The sequence below is a fragment of the Dermacentor silvarum genome, chromosome 3, assembly GCF_013339745.2.
Source record: "Dermacentor silvarum isolate Dsil-2018 chromosome 3, BIME_Dsil_1.4, whole genome shotgun sequence".
Taxonomy (NCBI): domain Eukaryota; kingdom Metazoa; phylum Arthropoda; class Arachnida; order Ixodida; family Ixodidae; genus Dermacentor; species Dermacentor silvarum.
The window spans coordinates 23635295-23655455 of record NC_051156.1 but is presented as its reverse complement, the minus strand read 5'-3'; the positions used below and the strand labels follow the sequence as shown (position 1 = coordinate 23655455).

General features: G+C 48.3%; 1 protein-coding gene across 3 annotated transcripts in view; it reads right to left on the bottom strand.

The window, feature by feature from the left end:
• The window catches only part of LOC119445378 (general transcription factor 3C polypeptide 3), a 501836-nt gene that overhangs the window by 121688 nt on the left and 359987 nt on the right, over positions 1 to 20161 (bottom strand). For all 3 annotated transcript variants that reach the window (XM_049664501.1, XM_037709688.2, XM_049664502.1), the window contains exon 13: positions 2207 to 2345. In XM_049664501.1, the coding sequence (XP_049520458.1) occupies positions 2207 to 2345 (139 nt within the window). The remainder of the gene's footprint in view (positions 1 to 2206; positions 2346 to 20161) is intronic.

Here is a 20161-nt window from a genome sequence, read left to right as displayed (position 1 = left end):
CGAGAAAACCAGATTGGACGATGAGACAAATAACGCGAGATATCATAGCGCGAAAGACTTGTTTTCGCTCATTAAAAAAAGAAGCCGTGAGTATGTCGCCGTCGGAGATCTCTGGACAGCTGAACTTCTATGCCGTAGGCAGAGATAACGTGAGAGATCGATGACGCTGAACATTATTTTGTGTTCACGACAGCTAAAAAGCAGAGTTCGCAGTAAATATTACTGTAAATAACTGAAAATAATAACTTAGTACTATCTGTCATAAAATAAAAGCACTGTCTCGCCCTCTGCAGCGATTAGCTAGAATTTAAGAGCTTCCGGGGCCAACCAAAAAGTGTTCTGTACAAGCATGATGTCGCTGTTGATGTAAAGAGCCGACCGTCAACGGCGGCACGGACATTTTGTTACGACAGGTTGTGCAAAAAAGGATTGGCGTTGTCGAATGTGAAAATGTATACACAAATAAAATTGAAAATAACAATGGCTATATTTGGCTACGAAATATTTTGCACTTTTTTTCTGTTTGGCTACATTTGGGCTACAACTTCTCTAGCTCATGGCTACGCCGCCTCGTCGGACCTGGCAACACTGGTGGGTGGGAGCACGGCACCGGTATAGACGAACACAGATCGTTCGAACGCGCTACCGTTCGTGTGACCGTACACGTGAACGACTAGGCGATGGTGTAAAGCATGGGGCGAACATATTCGCTCACTATCGGTTGCGGTGAGTCGGACTTCCTTGACTTGTCGCGCGCCCATGTGAATGTTCTATGCATAGTAATTCGGCTAGCATATATTAGTGTAAGAAAGGTGCAATAAATGCCCTTTTGATTGTTTGCACTACTGTGTTGTCGTTCCTTCGTCCCAAGAGCATGTGTGAGACCCCACAAATGTTAAACTGCACACAATATTATTTTAATTCTTACGTGTGAAAAAATGTCGTAGTTTCATCCGAAAGCCGAAGCATCGATTGTGATAACAATTTAGTAGACAGCTATAGAATGTAAGGATAGTAGTTTTATCGGCCGTATAAACTTGTAAACATTCGCTTATTAACTATATTAACCCTTTCAAGGTCAATACTGTACAAGGACGGCCTCCGCGAACACCCTCAAAATGGTCAATGGCGTATACGTACGGTATCACTTGTACATTTAAAAAGCGGGCCTCTTTCGATCATTTCTTTTGCTTGGCATGTGCTGCCACTCGACGGGAAGATGTGGAATTTTTTACTTGCGCCAATGCCTGTTCGTTTTGTTTCTTTTTTTTTATGGCAACGACGTGTCAGCTCTCGCTTGCGCATCCGGCGCGCGGCATCGGCAGCAAGTATTGGTTTTCTCGTGCGGCGGATTCCGCTTGTTGCACGCGCTAAACTGATGGCTTTCTGGTTTCAAATCTATCAAAGGGTGACCGGTTGTTACTCGATCGTTTATCGCCCACCGCGGTGCGATTACGCCTCTTCCCAGGCAGTCACGTATATATACAAACGATGCTGCCGTTTTTGTGTTTCCTTTTTTGGACACCACAAAAGCTCTATCGTACCTTGTTGGCAATAGAAGGCTTCTCACTTGTTTCGGTTTCCGGACATGCACACAACCATTTTTCAGTGTGCTTATCTTCTTATTCATGAATAAACATTGTGTGTTTGACAACACAAATGATTTTTTCCTCACTTTACAGTCACTTTAAAAAAATTACATTTTTTTTTTCGAAATAGGTTCTTTCGAAGAATTTAAATCAGCAATAAAAAAAATCGACCATGGGGGGTCGCATTTGGCAAAAAAAAATTCGACCCTCAATGGGTTAACAAGCATGGTGTCAGCGCCCACAGGCAAACATGAACACGGTGTGGCATCAAAATGGCTGCCAGCTCTCAAGTTCAACAAAATTTATTTATTTTTGTTACTGAAATTTTGTTTTTGCAGAATGCCCGATGTTTTAGGCATTTCTTGTAGCTACTTCCATGCAAAAAAGAATCCACTAGCTGGTGACTATTCTATGAATAGAAGGTAGAGTTTCAATACAACGAAATTTCTATATAGTGAAGTAAAGTATCCATAATACATACTGGTTACATCGAGCTTTACCTCAATGCGCTTTCTTGCCCTATATGATTACGTAAGAACTTGTTTCCTGAAACAGGCAATTGTTGTGCCCGGGAGACTGCACACTCACTGCACATGGGCCTCAAGGGATGAGCTCACCTGCATACTCGGTGGGTGTCTGGATTGGTGGGCAGTGTGCCTCGAGTAGCAGCAGAGCAGTCTCAATGAAGGCCTGCTGCCGTCCCGACTGCCGCAGGAGCTGCGCTCGGCGCAGCAGCACACACGCTGCGTCTTGCTGCTGCTCCACACACACACACACACACACACACACAATTAGTGCAAGACAGACTCAGCTGAGCAAACAAGAATGGTCTGCTATACTTCAAGCCAGTTAATTCGAAAAATTAGCGCTGCAGTATCTTGTGAAATGGCAGAAACCGCCAAGTGTGTGATCACTGAAACCCGAAGGCAATCAGAAAAACAATAAAAAAATAGAGTTCAAAGAAATAAAAAAGGTGGAAGAAATCGATCTGGCAATGGTACAAACTAGTGCTTGCAAATACAGTGTAGACCGCTTATAACGTAAGTCGCCAGAGTCGCGAATATCCGCACTATAGGCGGTACCGCACTATAACCAAAGCAACAATTTTCAAGGCCCGCACATATGCAAAACATGTGCACCTAGCCGCCACGCGTATGCGACAGTCGAGGAATGCGGCTAGAACGTTTGCATTCACAGTCGAATCTCGTTAATTCAAACCAAATAACGCGGCGGCACCTTCTGGACATGTGGTTTACGTAACAGTCAGCCAGATAATCGGACATTCAAATGTGAATATTTTCCCTCTTCGCCCACACCTCTTTCCCCGTAACAATATTAGGCACCACTTACTGTTTATTCAAATATTGAATTTTTTCGCATGTATTACAATACTGTCACGTAGTAGTGACAGTGAAGAAAACAGTCCTAAAATTGGGCGAACCTGTGCCCACAAAAGCAAGTTACACTCGAAGCATAACGATAGTGGCGAACACAGTCGGCGATTCGACGAAATCTGGTCAGCAGGTCAAGCACGTTGCCTTTTATACATGAGTCATCGAAGGTTCCAGAGTAATCGCTAGTGCCGGCATGTTTTCCAGAATGTACTACACAGTTCGCATCGCACATACATGCAATCAGATTACACAAGGTTCGGTGACAAAAGACAGTGGATAGAACCATCGATAACATTCAAGAAACTTCCGATACACGCAGTCACATCCTGCTTTAAGCGATAACACTTGTTAGACGGTGAAATGCGGTCATCCGAGAAAGATAAACAAGTACACGTGTCAGTACCTTCCTCTTAAATAGCATCGTCACAATGCTACATACTATCATGAAAGCGAAAACAAAACCACGCGTAATAAAGAAAAAACAGCAACAACAAAGCAACAAAGAAACAAAATCCCTAAGCTTGTCAGTGGGCATAGAAACGCTCATGATGCACCACATGGATGACTTCAGGTCGTGCGTGGCACCGCTGTAATTGCGAAATGCCGTCTGGAACGACCTCATAGTCCAGTGCACCAATACGTCGGATGATCTTGTAGGGTCCGAAATAGCATTGTAACAGTTTCTCACTAAGTCCTCGTCGTCGTATCGGAGTCCAGACCCAAACATGGTCACCGGGCTGGTACACAACGCAGTGTCGTCGAAGATTGTAGTGTCGGTTTTCGGACCTCTGCTGGTTCTTGATCTGCAGGCGGGCGACCTGTCAACCTTCTTCGGCACGCTGCAAATAGGTAGCAACGTGGAGATTTTCTTTGTCGGTGATGTCCGGTAGCATGGCGTCAAGCGTCGTTGCCGGCTTCCTTCCGTAGACTAGGTTGAACGGCGCCATGTGCATCGTTTCTTGCAGGGCCGCGTTGTATGCGAAGGTCACGTACGGGAGGATGGCATCCCACGTCTTGCGTTCGACGTCGATGTACATTGCCAGAATGTTGGCGATGGTCTTGTTTAGGTGCTCGGTGAGGCCATTCGTCTGCAGGTGGAAGGCAGTGGTCCAGCGATGGCTTGTCTGGCTGTATCGCAGGATGGCTTGAGTTAGTTCTGCCGTAAAGGGCGTACCTCTGTTGGTGATGGCTTCGGGGCACCATGTCACAGCAGGATGTTGTCGACAAAGAATTTAGCAACTTCAGCCGCACTAGCTTTAGGCAGAGCTTTCGTTTCGGCGTAGCGAGTAAGGTAGTCAGTAGCCACAACGATCCACTTGTTTCCAGATGTCGACGTCGGAAAGGGCCCCAACAAATCCATCCCGATCTGCTGAAACGGTCGGAAAGAAGGCTAGATCGACTGTAGTAATCACACCGGCCTTGTCGGTGGTGTTTTACTTCGCTGGCAGTGTCGACATGTCTTGATGTAACGGGTGACGTCGGCAGTCAGGCGCGGCCACTAGTACTGTTCTCGTATTCTTTCGAGCGTACAGAAAACTCGAGGTGCCCGGCTGTCTTATTATTGTGCAGGGCTGGCGAAAAGTTCTTCACCAGGACATCGTTTCGTAGGGAAAACGCAGACAATCCCCACCTAAGTAACCTTGGGAAAAAGTCGGTCTTACCGACGAAGTACTCAGTAAGGCTTCTTAGCTCCGGGTCTGCTCACTACTGCTCGGCACAGTCGTCTCCACTTATTGTTCCTAAAAAGGCGTCCTCGTCTTCGCCATCTTATGGTGGCGGGTCCACAGAGCGCGACACAGGCAGTTGGCATCAGCGTATTGACATGTGTACTTGTTTATCTTTCACCGGTGGCCACTTTTCACCGGCTAACAAATGATAAATGTTATCGCTAGGCACAGGGCGTGCCTGCATGTATCGGAAGTTTCTCTAACGTTATCGATACTTCTATCCGTTGTCTGTTGTCACCAATGCTTATATAATCTGATTGTATGAGCAACGCGAATTATCTGGTACTTTCTGGAAGACACGCGGGCACCAGCGATTACTCTGGAACCTTCGATGACTCATGTATAAAAGCCGACACATTTCGCCACTGATCAGATTTCGATGATCGCCGACTGTGTTCGCTGCTATCGTTGTGCCTCGAGTGCAATTTGCTTTTGTGGGCACAGGTTCGCCCAATAAAAAGTCCGTTTCGTCATTCACAGTTTTGCGACTGTTTCCTTCACCGTCACTACTACATGACATCTGGTGGAGGTGCTAGTGCGTTCATGCACAGAACACCCCAGCAAAGCTGTGATCCAAGCACGAAACCAGAAGACAACAACAACGTCGCCAAGGACCAGCGAGCTAGCCATAGGCAGCAAGGACTTCGGACAGAGTACAGACTTTTTCCCGAGAACATCACAGCGGTCAAGGCCAAGTCAAGGACCCCAATGGCAGCACCAGTGTCCCCCATCCTGCTGCAACCTCGGGAGCCACCGACCTTACGTGGATCACCGGCAGAGAACCCTGAAACCTGGCTGGAGACATACGATAGGACCGCAGCGTTCAACAAATGGAGCGACGATGACAAGCTGCGCCATGTCTATTTTTCGTTGGATGACACTGCTCGGACCTGGTTTGAGAACAGAGAGACCACCCTGCTGACGTGGGACCTACTTTCCGAGAACTTCGTGAAGACCTTCACGATTGTCGTACGAAAGGAAAGGGCCGAATTTCTCCTTGAAGCCAGAGTGCAATTGCCGAACGAGAACATCGCGATCTTCACGGAGGAGATGACTCACTTCTTCCGCCATGCCAACCCCGACATGTCTGAAGAAAAGAAATTTCGCTTCTTGATGCGGGGTGTCAAAGAGAAACTATTTGCCGGATTAATATGCAACCTGCCCAAGAATGTAGCAGAATTTGTTCCGGAGGCCACAACGATCGAGAAGATGCTTGAAATGCACGCCAGGCAATCCAACTGCCGTGTGCTGACAAACTACGTCGAAGCTCAAGCGCTAGGTGCCAACGACCTGCGATCAGAGCGGTCTATGGGAAGAGCTGCAGAAGTTATGCCTAAGGTCGCAGCCTCAGGTGGCCTCGATCGCTGACATAGTCAAAGAAGAGATTCAGCGGTCTTTGGAAGTGCTAGAAGTTCCAGCATCACCTCAAACACGGCCAAAAGTGATGTACGCTGCCGTAGCCCGCCGTCACGTTGCCCCTCAGCGCCCGCAGCAGGGCCCCGTAACCCCGCAGTTCGTTGTAAACAACTGACGCCGCCAGCATGCCCGCCCGTTGCCCAGCACAGCTACCCGAGGAAGACGGACATTTGGCCCGCACCAGACCACCGCCCGCTCTGCTAGCGCTGCGGGGAAGCCGCCCATGTCTACCGCCGATGCCCATACCGCAAGATGGGCCTACGAAGGTTCGCCGTCAATGCGCCACGTCCACAGCTTGACGAGCGCCCACGTGACATCGCCGGATACATTGCGGGAATGCAGCGGAGACCCCGACGTCTTTCGCGTTCACCGTCGCCAGGATGCTGCCTGTAGGCAAAGCCCCGGCCATACACTGGCCCAACCTGGAGCTGATCTCCCAGCTCGTTGAGAACATCTTCTTGCATCACGGTGCCCCAGAAGTTCTCATCACCGACAGAGCTACGACCTTTACTGCAGATCTAACTCAAGCCATCGTGCGATACAGCCAGACAAGCCATCGCCGTACCACCAACTACCACCCCCAGACGAATGGCCTCACCAAGCACCTAAATAAGACCATCGCCGACATGCTGGCAATGTACGTCGACACGAAACAAAAGACACGGGATGCCATCCTTCCGTACGTGACCTTCGCATACAACACGGTCGTGCAAGAAACGATGCACATGGCGCCATTCAACCTGGTCTACGGAAGGAACCCGGAAACGATGCTTGATGCCATGCTACCGGACGTCACCGATGAAGACGATCCTGACGTTGCCACCTACTTGCAGCGCGCCGAAGAAGGTTTACAGCTCGCCCGCCTGCGCATAAAGAACCTGCAGAGGACCGATAGCCGGCACTACGATTTTTGACGACGCTACGTTAAGTACCAGCCCGGTGACCATGTTTGGGTCACTCCGATACGCCGACGAGGACTTAGAAAGAAACTGATGCGTCACTATTTCGGACCCTATAAGATCATCTGATGTATTTTCACACTGGACTATGAGGTCATGCCAGATGGCATTTCGCAATTACAGCGGCAACGCGCACGACCTAAAGTAATCCACGTGGTGCGTCTTAAGCTTTTCTACGCCCGCTGACGAACTTAGGGACTTTGTTGCTGTTTTTTCTATATTAACCCTTCGAAGGTTTTTGCCGTATCTGTACGGCGGCGGTTTTCTGTCCCGCAAGGCCTTTGATCCTCCGTTGGAAATTTCGCGCCATAATGACGATGCATGCTCACCAGGAGGTGCTGCCACCTTTTAGGACTTACAAGAAGCGTTTGACATTTGTGCTACCTTCTTGCGGAGATAAGCAGAACTGATTTCTAGTTTCAGCGCGTGCGTCCCGCAGACTGCGGCAACACCCCTTTCGCGGTTTTGGTTTCGCCGCGTGATCGCAACGGAGGTGTGCGAAACGTTATATTTCTCTTCGTCGGCACTCCCTTGAAGGGGCAGCGGAAGTTGATTTCTACCTTTATTGGCGCTGCTCTTAGCTTGTTTATCACCGTTGCTCACGAGGTATTCTCGCTCTCTGCGGCAACGCGCTTTCGGTTGCGCCGCGTGATCGCAACGGAGGCGCGCCAACCGTGAGTTTTCTCTCTGTCGGCACTCTCTTGCAGGGGCGGTGGAAGTTGATTTCTATCTTGATTGGCGCTGTCTTAGCTTGTATATCAGCGCCGATCATGAGGTATTCTCGCTCTCTGCGGCAACGTGCTTATGCGGTTTCGGTTCCGCCGAATGATCGCAACGGAGGCGCGCGAAACGTGAGTTTTCTCTTTGTCGGCACTCTCTTGCAGATGCGGCGGAAGCTGATTTCTACCTTGATTGGCGCTGCTCTTAGCTTGTTTATCACCGCTGCTCATGAGGTATTCTCGCTCAGAGGGTGCCTCAGACCTCTGCCCAAGGCAGCCGCACGCAGAGAAGATGTCATGTGTGCCAACACAACTCGTCGCCCCAAGAGGATGAAAGACACGCCGAGAATACCTCATAACAGACACGCGTTTTTGGTGTGCAGACTGCGATAGGCACTGTGCGTAGAACCGTGTTTCAAGGAATACCACACTCTGAAATATTATTGAACATTTGGAGTTCTGAGTGATGCCGACATCAAAATACTGTTTCTAATTTTTTTTTTCACTATTTATTCCTGAATTTATACATTTTGTACATTCAATATCCGCAATAAAGTAATTTGACCATCTGGGAAAGTTTTTTTCAAAATAATTCGACCTTCAAAGGGTTAAGCGTGGTTTTGTTTTCGCTTTCGTGTTTGTAGGATCGAGCCGATGTTTTTTTTAAGGGGAGGGTATTACCACGTGTACTTGTTTATCTTTCACCGGTGCCCGATTTTCACCAGCTAACAAATGTTAAACGTTATCGCCAGGCGCAGGACGCGCCTGCATGTATCGGAAGTTTCTCGAACGTTATCGATGCTTCTATCTGTTGTCACCGATGCTTATACAATCTGATTGTATGAGCAACGCGAATTATCTAGTACTTTCTGGAAGACACGCGGACACCAGGGATTACTCTAGAACCTTCGATGACTCATGTATAAAAGCCGACACATTTCGCCGCTGATCACATTTCGACGATTGTCGACTGTGTTTGCCGCTATTGTTGTGCTTCAAGTGCAACTTGCTTTTGTGAGCACAGGTTCTCCCAATAAAAAGTCCGTTTCGTCATTCACAGTTCTGCGACTGTTTTCTTCATCGTCACTACTATGTGACAGTATTTCCATCCGAACTTGTAGATTACAGTGATGTCACATTCTTGCAGTCTGAGGCTCCACCGTGCCAGGAGTCCTGAAGGGTCCTTTAAGTTTGCAAGCCAACACAACGCGTGATGGTCGCTGACGACTTTGAACGGCCAGCCATATAGGCAAGGGTGGAATACTGCTGCAGCCCAAATGATGGCAAGGCATTCCTTTTCGATCATAGATCGGCTTGGTGGCTGTGCCACCAAGCCACAGCGTCTGGCTGTGGCGTTGTAGATAATGGAAAAGGTTGATCCCGAATTCACCTCCATCTCACACTGTGTGCTTTCGATTCTTACACTCGCACGTATCTTCCTCTTGGGGGGGTTTAGACACTTTGTTGATAGCAGTAACTGCCAAGTTGTCGCAATATGAAATGTTTGTGCGAGGAGTGGTCTTGAATCGTTGCGTCCAGGCTTGGTTTTTGGCATGACCAGCGGGACCGGCAGACCTTAGCAATGTGCCTGGTTTTATTGCGATAGCAATTATATGGACACTCTAAAGCAGATTTCTGCCATCGGCGTCGCCGTTGCCGTCGCCGTGAGGTTCCGTATGACGTCAATGGAGATGAAATCGTCGCCGCGCGCCGAACGCTGTATGTGCAAGTGAAAGGGCGCGAGGGGCGCGCGCTTTCACGGGGAGTGAACGCACGGCAGAGAACAAACGCGCGTTCTGCGCCGTGCTGGCTTAAGGGCTGCAGAAGTAGGCGTCTCTTTCCTCCTTTGCAATCACCATATATGTAGAGCAAACGCGCCTTCTTCCGATGCGCGAGAGGCCGTCGGGGAAGGGGGGGGGAGGGAAGGGAGGCGACGTTTAGCTGCAGCACCAAGTGCCTATTTATATCAGAGGCTCCGGCAACAGTCACCAACGCCGCACGCATTTTTAGCGAACGCGGGCAAAACGCCGACGGCGTCGACAACAGTTCTGCGTGTTGCCGGTGCTGCTGCATGTCCAAGTTTATACAGCTGATAAAGCTAATATCATTACTCCGTATAGCTCTCTACAAATTTGCTATCGCAATTGATGCTTCGCCTTTCAGGTGAAACTGCGACAACTTTTTTCCACATTCCCTGCACTGGGCACCACGGAACCAACACAGGCGGCATTCATGCAGGCCTCCACAGCTACAGCAGGGGCCATCCACCAATCTCTCGGTGTCCCGTCCCTGAGTGGGGCTCGCACATAACCGAAGAACATCTTCGGCGGTGTCTTGCTCGCCATCATCGTCCCTTGATGCACGGGCTCGAAACGCGACGTGTTCATAGTTTGAAACGAGGGTAGGCTTGCTTCCAAAACCGAAGAACATCTTCGGCGGTGTCTTGCTCGCTATCATCGCCAGTCGTCGTCCCTTGATGCACGGGCTCGAAACGCGACGTGTTCGTGGTTTGAAACGAGGGTAGGCTGGCTTCCAGGGCAATGGCCTAAGCGGCAACCGCTTCCTCGACAGCAGTGGTGAGAGACCTCTTTTTCTGCCAGTAGTCGCCGCTTCACCGTGTCATTCTGTAGTTCGAACACAAATGGATACCGTAGCACGGTGTCGAGGTCGGTGAAGTTGCAGAGCTGTGCCATCGTTCAAAGAACAGCGAGGTAGGCGGCGGCGGACTCACTTGGTGCCTGGTTGCGGCGATGGTATGCATATTGCCTGGCAAGCTCCGGTGGTTTCAGCGCTAGGTGGTCATGCAGAATGGTGAGTATTGTTTCAAACGGTGTATCCTTCAGCTGGGCTAGTGCCACGAGCGCCCTGGCTAATTGAAGAGTGACGGGACTGCAGCGGCTGAGGAATGTCGATCTCTTCTTGCTGGCATCCGTAACGTCCTGCGCCTCGAGGAAGAACTGGAAACGTTCTGCATAGTCCTCCAACTCTTCAGGGTGAGCGATGTCGAAAAAGGCTCGAGCCCCTCTGTTGTAGTGGCAGTACGTACCGGACGGAGCTAGCTACCCATTCCAGCGGTCTCGTTCAAATTCCACCCTCGTCGCCAGTGTTATGTTGCTGCGTGGACCATATCGCGAGGCACCGTCGCTACGAGGAGGTATCGGCAATAACCTTTTATTTCTATCACGAAACAAACACAGAACGAGGGAACTCGATAACAACTGGAATATATACACTCTTGGGACCAGAAGAGGGCACTCTTCATCACCTGGGTTGACCGACGAAGATACGTCATCTGCTGAACTCAGGGGCCGGAATCGGTACACAACACCTTCCGTGACAGCTGAATCTCTTCTTTAACTACGTCAGTGATCAAGGCCACCTGAGGTTGCGACCTTGGGCATAACTTCTGCAGCTCTTCCCGTACAACCACTCTGAAGTGATTTGTACTTTAGTTTTACACTTTGGAAAAATAGAAAGTTGGCGCACGTCTCTTGCAGGTCGTCGACGACTAGCGCTTGAGCTTCGGTGGAGTTTGTCAGAAAACGGTGGTTGTATTGCCTGGCGTGCATTTCAAGCGTCTTCTCAAATATTGTGGCCTCCGAAAGAAATTCTGCGACAGTCTTGGGCGGGTTCCATATCAATTTGGCAAATCGTTGCTCTTTGACCCCCCGTATCAAAAACCGAACTTTCTTTTCTTCAAACATATCGGCGTCGGCGTGGCGGAATAGGCGAATCATCTCCGTGAAAGTTGAGATGTTCTCGTTCGGTAACTGCACTCTGGTTTCTAAGAGCACTTCGGCCCTTTTATTTCGTACGACACTCGTGAAGGCCCTCATGAAGTTCTCATGAAATAGGTCCCACGTCACAAGGGTGGTCTCTCTGTTCTCAAACCAGGTCAGAGCAGCGTCATCCAAAGAAAAATAGACATGGCACAGCTTGTTGTCATCGCTCGTTATTGAACATCGTGGTCCTCTCATATGTCGCCAGCCAGGTTTCAGGTTCTCCAGCTAATCCACGGAAGGTCGGTGGCTCCAGAGGTTGTTGCAGCAGGATGGGGGACACTGGGTTTGCCATTGGGATTGTTGACTTTGCCTTTATCCCTGTGGTCTTCTCGGGGAGAGGTCCGTACTCTGGCAGAAGGCCTTGCTGCCTACGGCTAGTTCACTGGTCCTTCGTGACGTTGGTGTTGTCCTCGGGTTTTGGGTTTGGATCGCGGCTTTGGGGGGGTGTTCGGTGCATGAACGCACTAGCACCTCCACCAGATCTCATGTAGTAGTGAGGGTGAAGAAAACAGTCCTAAAACTGTGAATGACGAAACTGATTCTTTATTGGGAAAACCTGTGCTCACAAAAGCAAGTTATATTTGAAGCACAATGCTAGCGGCAAACACAGTCGGCGATTGGCAAAATCTGGTCGCCTTTTATACATGAGTCATCGAAGGTTCCAGAGTTATCGGAAGGAATGCACACCTATCGGCCTTCTCCTCCTAGCTCACGTTCGTGCACGGGACTCGCGTCGTATCTTGAAGGTAATCTCTCCTCAGCAAGCGCAAAGGCCAGTGCCGAAATGGTTGGTGCCTTCAAGCACATTTTGTTGTTCTCGTGTGTATAATGGCTAGCGGTCACATAATCGAAGTTTCCGAGACACGGTGCGAAGTGCTCGCTCACGTTGTGACTGCGGGTTCGTGGTTATCGAGCGAGATCTGTGAATATGTTTGCTGAGCGCGCGTGGCAGCAATAAAATAACGAACCTTACTTCGTGTATTTGTCTCTTCACTATCGCCATCAATGCTCCGCCTTCTTTGAAAATGTGACTTCTTTTTTTTTGTTGTTGTGTCCAGAACCAATACTCATACCCTATTATACTTTTCATTTTAATTTGTGGGCGCCCGCTGCAGGCACTAAGTATGGTCAGCTACGACACCCAAGAATTACGGCGCCACGCAACGCATGCAAATCTCGAACGCCGTGAGCCATGTTGATGCATTGCTCTCGGCGTGATCTGTACCACACGCGCTGGTGCTCATAACCAGGCTATTATGACCTGACCTTCTTGCATTTTCCTTATAAGTGCTTACTAACACGATACTATCCACCAGGAATACTCTGAGAATTTGTGAAGTTGTTTTTAATGCTGAAACTTTAAAACTTCAAATTAACGAAATTCGCAATTTAATGAAGTTTTTCGCTGCAAGTACAACTTCATTATATCGAGGTTCGACTGCATTTCTTCGTGCATGCTCATGAAAGTTATTCTGTTCAAATCTGTCCTAATATTATCATTCATCTTAAGTATCGTAACAGCGCAAACAATACAGGGACAAAAGGAAGGAAAAACGACAACACGGCGCTGACTCTCAACTGTTATTTTATTGAAGGATCGTCTAATATATATACAAAAAATTTTTCAGAGAACCATGACTTGCGCAAGACACAGTGATACATCAAGGCCGTGGCGACAAACTAGGCATAATCACAAGTTGCAGAAGTAATGAAATTCCTTGTCATGGAGAGCGATCGATGGTTCACTGATGCATCCCGTGCCCCTAATCGTTATATTGTATGCCTCAGCGATTTCTCTTGTCAGCTGGTTAGTGTGTTTAAAGATGATAGAAGTCTTGTCAAAAAGGGGGCGACACCCGCATAAGTTACAATGTACCGGAAGATGACGTGGTTCTACCCCTTGCAGAGATAGCTCATGCTCCCTAAGTGGTACGTTTACACAGCGTTTTGTTTGACCCACATACTCATTACCACAAGATAATGATATTGCATACACAACGTGTTTAACACATTTGATGTAGCTGTTCACATGTTTAACAGTGCATTTCCCTTTTGCCTGCTTATCTTTGAGCATATTGTCAATAATCGGACATATGCGCCCTATCTTATGTTTCGCGGAAAACCAAACATCAATACCGTACCTAGAACCTACGTTCTTTAGCCCATGCGCCATTTTGTGCACATAAGGAACTACCGCGTTTTTTCTTTTTTTATCCGACTTAGTTTTTCTGCCTTTGTTACTTATGTTTTTGACCCCAAGAAGCATACTTTCACACACAGAAGAAATGAGCACATTTGGGTAACCAGAGTCTTTTAAACGAGTAACTTGATCATCAAAGGCAATCTTGGTCATATGTATACACGACTTCTTCAGTGCAGCATTTAAGACAGTCTTCGTTATAGCTCTCTTCACAAGCTTAGAATGACCGGAATTGTAATTCAAAATGGGCTTGACCGATCTGGGATCATACTTCCAGCACATATGACTTTTACCAAAGGTTAATCGTAGGTCCAGAAATTGTAGTTGATGATTTTTAGGGAGTTCAAAAGTGAAGTTGAGGCCCATACCGTGCTGTCTGAATAGCAGTAGAATTTGCAGTAGTCTTGCGCAAGTCATGGTTCTCTGAAAATTTTTTTGTATATATATTAGACGATCCTTCAATAAAATATCAGTTGAGAGCCAGCGCCGTGTTGTCGTTTTTCCTTCCTTTTGTCCCTGTATTGTTTGCGCTGTTACGATACTTAAGATGAATCCCAACCAACTGGCCCAACTTGCCGTCTTGTTGTAATATTATCATGCTTGGCAACCAATGTTCTGGTGGAAGTTGACCGACGACATACGAGAACAGTACGTGTAGACTAATACAGTCGAATCTCGTTAATTTGAACACGCTTAATTTGAACTGCCGGTTTATTCGAACTGACGCTGTGGTCCTGTCAAAGTTATGTGTATTTCAATAAGCGAAAGTGCTCGGTAATTCGACCGCAAAAGCATTTGCGACGGTTAATTCGAACATACCGCGGACCGACAATACTCTCAGCAGCGCGCCAAATAACGCGGCAGTGCCTCCGACGCAGGCGCGAGGGCAAGCGGGTGTGAGAGAGAAACGATGATATTCCTAAATAAACGCATCACTGTTTTGATGATCCAAATATAATCTCACTATCATGGAGGAAGCAGTCTACCTGACTAGAGCAATATTTCTTTATTTGGGGTGTTGCTACGCTGCGCTCCGCAACACCCCAACGACCGCCGCTTCGCATTGCTGCCCAGCACAAATGCGAGCAGTATCCACTTGTTTACACCACCACAGTTCACGGAGATCAAAAGCCGTCATGCCGCACCACCCCTACTGCAAGGATTTCCGCCACTAGAACAAACGCTACAATAATAAAGCGCGGCCGGCGTGGGCCAGACACCGCCAGACATTCAACGCGCCCTAAACGATTCGCTCCCTAGGCACGTAGGAGCTGCACTCGGCAAAATAGCTGCGCCCGGTCTCGGAGATAAGAGAGCCACGCTCAGCAGAGACCAGTGCCTCAAAAGTCCCTAAGTGATTATGTCCCTAGGCACCTAGGAGCTCCACGATTGCCATGACAACACGTGTTAAGCGGAAGTCTCCGCTGTACCTACTAGCAAATGTAAAGTCGTGACTGGCATCACTCCGACACCGCCATAGAGCAAAAGCTTAGGAGAGACTCCTTAATGCAGTGGTGGAGGACCAGTCTGGCCCACGCCAGCAAATGCTCGCTTCCCGATAACGACAGACAACGAAACTTCAGGGAGGGGGTTAAGCTGGCGCCGGGCCGGCTGGACTGGCGGCGCCGGCACCCACGCCGGCAAACGCTCGCTTTCCGATAACGGCAGAAAACAAAACTTCAAGGAGCGGGCTAATCTAAGTTGGTCGGCTGAACCGGTGGCGCCGGCACAGCGGCGGGCACGCACGGAGACAGTCTGAGGGGAGGGAGCTGCGAAGGAGCTGAGAGAGAGGGCGAGGGGAGCCACCGAAGCCACTGCCACCGAAGCCACTGCCACCGAAGTGGCGGAGTTGCCGAGGCCAAATCCGCTTCCCTGCGGCCCTCCTCCCTCACCTTCGATGGTCTCCGCGTGCACCCGTCGCCATCCGGCGCCGTCCGCTACTTGAAGTAGTTTCGTTTGCTGCCGTTACTGGAAACCGAGCGTTGGCCCGGTGGGCGGTTGCGCGCCGCGATATTTCACGGCTCGCACCGTTCATGCATCGTGCTATGGTGTTCGAATACTTCAAAAATATGCCCTTTCTTTAATTCGAACTTCTTTTAATCTGAACAAATTTCCAGGCCCCTTCGAGTTCGAATTATCAACATTCGACTGTAAAATGAAGGTGTGTTATTTTTCGTTCTATAACCAAAGCAATGCCTACTGTTTGCCAGCCTCCACTAGTTCACATGGGCCCTCCCGTGCTTCCAAATCTCGCCAGCAAGCTGTCTGACCGACGCCGTGCACACGAAATAACTTTTGCAAATGTGAATGCTCGCAGTGTTGTGAACAAATTAGATGCTTTAGAATCGCTAGTTATCCGTCTTAAACCTGATTTTTTGGCCGTTACTGAAACTTGGCTAACAAGCGATATTGAAGATGCTGAGCTAACACCCCCGAACTATATGGTCATACGCAAGGATAGACAAACACGCGGCGGCGGTGTGGCTATCTTTATAAACAATAAAATCCCATTCACATTAATACCTGACAGAAACGGCGTAGAGGCGGTGTTCTGCAAATTGAAGTTCACAACCCACGCTGTGCATTCTTGGGTGTGCGTACCACGCCCCTTGATCGAGCCCTGATTGTATGGACGCACTGTCCATGTATATGCGGCGTCACGTATCTGGTGCCAGAGTTATTCTAGTGGGGGAGTTTAATCTGCCTGATTTCAACTGAGAATCAATGCAGTACTACAGCACCTGCTCAGAAATTGTTTTCGACATAATGCTTTCCTTTAACTTTACACAAATAGTGACGCAACCTACATGTATACAGAGACACAACTCGAGTGTGCTTGATTTATATTTCTCACTGATAACTTCCCGATACGTGATGCAAAGATAGAAATACTGGATGTCATATCAGACCATAATATAGCTTACTGTATAGTACTGATAAATGTCAGTATAACGCCTACTCGGGCAAAAGAAACATTTCCAGATTTTAGTAAAGCTGATGTCACAATTCTTGACTTGCTGTTCTGTAAATTCCCGTCATTTCAAGAAATAGCGTCCCACTCCACAGTTAACATTGAAATGTTGTGGCAAAGGTTTAAAGAAATTCTTCTTTATTGCTTGAAAAACCAGAAGAGAAAAATGCATGCATGGGTCACATGTGACGTTATACATGCCAAAAGAAAGGTGAAGCATTTGAGGAAATCTCTAAAAACAAATCAAATATTAGTAGCAGACAGAGCCTGAGAGCAGGCATAACTGATATTAAAATTGAATTTAAGGCAGCCAAGTCTATTTATTTCGCGAAAACCCTACGGAAATTCATAAAAAGCTCCCCTACAAAATTCCCAAGGTCTGAAAAACAACCCAAGAAAAGCGTGAAGAAAGTGCTAATTCCGTAAATGCATTAAATAACTATACTTTCAGTCTATTTTACCATTGATGACAGAAAGCAGCCTAACGTAGAAATTAGGGAGGAAAACATGATGAAACCATTAGTTGTTTCAGAAGCGGGAGTCCTTAATCTACTTTTGAACTTGGATGGAAAAAAAGCATCAGACCGGATAACATACCTTCAGCACTTTTTAAAGAGATATGCCGAGTGGATATCAAAATAGCTGCGCTTGCTCTTTAGCCGATCAATGTCGTTGCACACCACCCAAAAGAGTGGAAAATAGCAAAAGTGATTCCTATATATAAGTCCGGAAATAAGAGCGAACCTTCGAATTATAGACCAATCACATTAACTTATACAGTTGTTAAACTGCTCGAACACCATAATCCTAAAACACATAATGAATCACCTTGATGGATACAAAATTTCAACACGGGTTCCGCCAGGGCATGTCTACGGTAACCCAACTTATTGAATTGGTCCATGACATCTCCTCAAGCCTCGATCATCAAAAACAAATCGATCTCATTCTGCTGGATTTGTCTAAAGCTTTCGATCGGGTATCGCATAAAGAACTTATTCTGAAACTTGAATTTACCCTGGGCAAGGGACAAATTCTTGTCTTGGTCACCAACTTCCTCACAGATAGATCACAATTCGTAGAACTCAATCATGCGAAATCCTTAGTCGTACCGATGACCTCTGGTGTACCGCAGGGTAGTGCTTTCGTGCTGGTATTATGCTTACTTTTTGTGAACGATCTGCCTACATCTGTTAATGTTGGATGCAGGTTGTTTGCAGACGACTGCGTTCTGTACAAAGAAATCAATACTCATGATGGCCACATCACCTTAAATACAGCCTTAGAGGCAGTTTCACTGTGATGCAGAGATTGGCAAATGCACATCAACAAAAAGAAAGTCCGCTCTGTTAGCCATAACTAGAAAAAAAGTATTCATCCGACTTTAATTATACTGTAGTGAAGAAGAGGGACGATGCAGTGGGGCATCCTTACCAGCGCTGTCTAGTGGGTCAGGCTCTCCAGCGCATCGCTTGGACTACGCCGCTCGCGCTCGCAGTTCCCTGAACTGATCCAACGGTCGGCTCTAATGCTTCGTGCAATAAACGCTTTTACAACTGATGGAGTTCTGAGGAATGAGGAATACTAACAGTCGCAGTCCAAGAGGCAAGCAAGGGCTGCGACAATGTCGAACTGCACAAGTCCTCATTGCAGCCCATCCAATGTGATAGACGTGCTTGTTGACGTCCGCGCATCTGCACTCGTGGACACAGGAGCAGCCGTATGTGTTATGGATGCTACACTTTGCCGCTTACTTCGGAAAGTCACAACGCCCCTGTCCGGACTATCCGTTCACACAGCCAGTGCTCAGCTTATTCGACCCTTGGCGTCTTGCACTGCTCGTGTAGAAATTCAGGACATATACGCCATAGAATTCTTCATCATTTTCTCCTGCTCTCACGGTGTCATGCTCGGCTGGGATTTTCTCTCGCGCCACAATGCCGTTATCGATTGTGCACGGGCCGAAATAGAACTATCGCGGCTGCTAGATTTGACACTCACTGACACTCCGTCACTTTCCAGGAAATTGATCGTCAAAGCCGACACTCAGGTTGCTCCCGCCTCAATGATCGTGTCCATGCACTGCAGTGGCCTCTCGGACGCCATTGCATTACTTTCGCCGTCTGGCCATTTCCTCGCAAGGAAAGTCACAACTTTTTGCGACTGTGGACATCATCAAGGGCACTAGCACAATTTTCATTTGCAACCCGTGCCCATACCCTGTCATGCTGCTCCGAGGAGATTGTGTTGGTACCGCGGAAGCCATCGACAACGTGCAAGTTATTGACGTGCCCGACTACCCGAATTTCGCAACCTAACGTACGCTCAGTGCTCTTTTTACATCTATCGCATTGCCCAGAGATGTATTTGGTTCCTGCATCGCTGAGACCCTTACAGCAGCCCAGCATTCCCAGCTGCTGTCCCTCTCGGAAGAATTTCGTTAGTCTTTCAACGTGGGGCAAGCTTCCTTAGATCGGACTTCAACTGTAACGCACCACATCGACGATGGCTATCACCCACCATTGCGACAACGCCCGTATCGCGTTTCTGCCAGCGAGCGTCATGTGATTAACGAGCAAGTCAGCGACATGCTTCGGCGCGAAGTAATTCGACCCTCGAAAAGTCCATGGGCATCTCCTGTCGTCCTTCTCACAAGGAAGGACGGCTCCGTAAGGTTTTGCGTCGATTATCACCGGCTCAACAAGATCAGTCGCAAGGACGTCTATCCCCTGCCACGCATAGAAGACGCAATTGCCTGCCTGGAACGAGCCGAGTCCTTTTCATCTCTGGATTAGCGCTCCGGGTATTGGCAAGTGCCTATGGAAGAAGTCAATCGGCCGAAAACAGCTTTTATCACGCCTGACAGCTTGTACGAGTTTAACGTCACGCCTTTTGTACTCTGTAATGCACCTGCGACATTCGAGGGCATGATAGACACAGTTCTGCGAGGCTTAAAGTGGCACACATGTTTGTGTTATCTTGACGACATTGTAGCTTTCGCGCCCGCCTTCACCACGCACCTTTAACGCCTCGGGCGTGTTTTGACGTGTTCATCGAACGTCGGCCTACAATTAAACATAAAGAAGTGCCGGTTTGCTGCATGGCAACTCACGATACTTGGCTATCTCGTATCCGAGGACGGAATTCTCCCCGACCCCGACAAACTTCGCGCCGTTGCCGAATTCCCCAAGCCAACGTCCATCAAAGAATTGCGAAGTTCCATCGGTCTATGCTCTTCCTTCAGACGCTTCATTTGGAATTTTGCTGCCATCGTATCGCCCCTGACGAAGCTCCTAGGGAGCAACGGGCTCCTCACCTCGTGGTCATCAGAGTGTGATGAGGCGTTCACGAGTCTTCGGCGTTTGCAGACTCCCCCCAATTTTGCGCCACTACGACCCTACGGC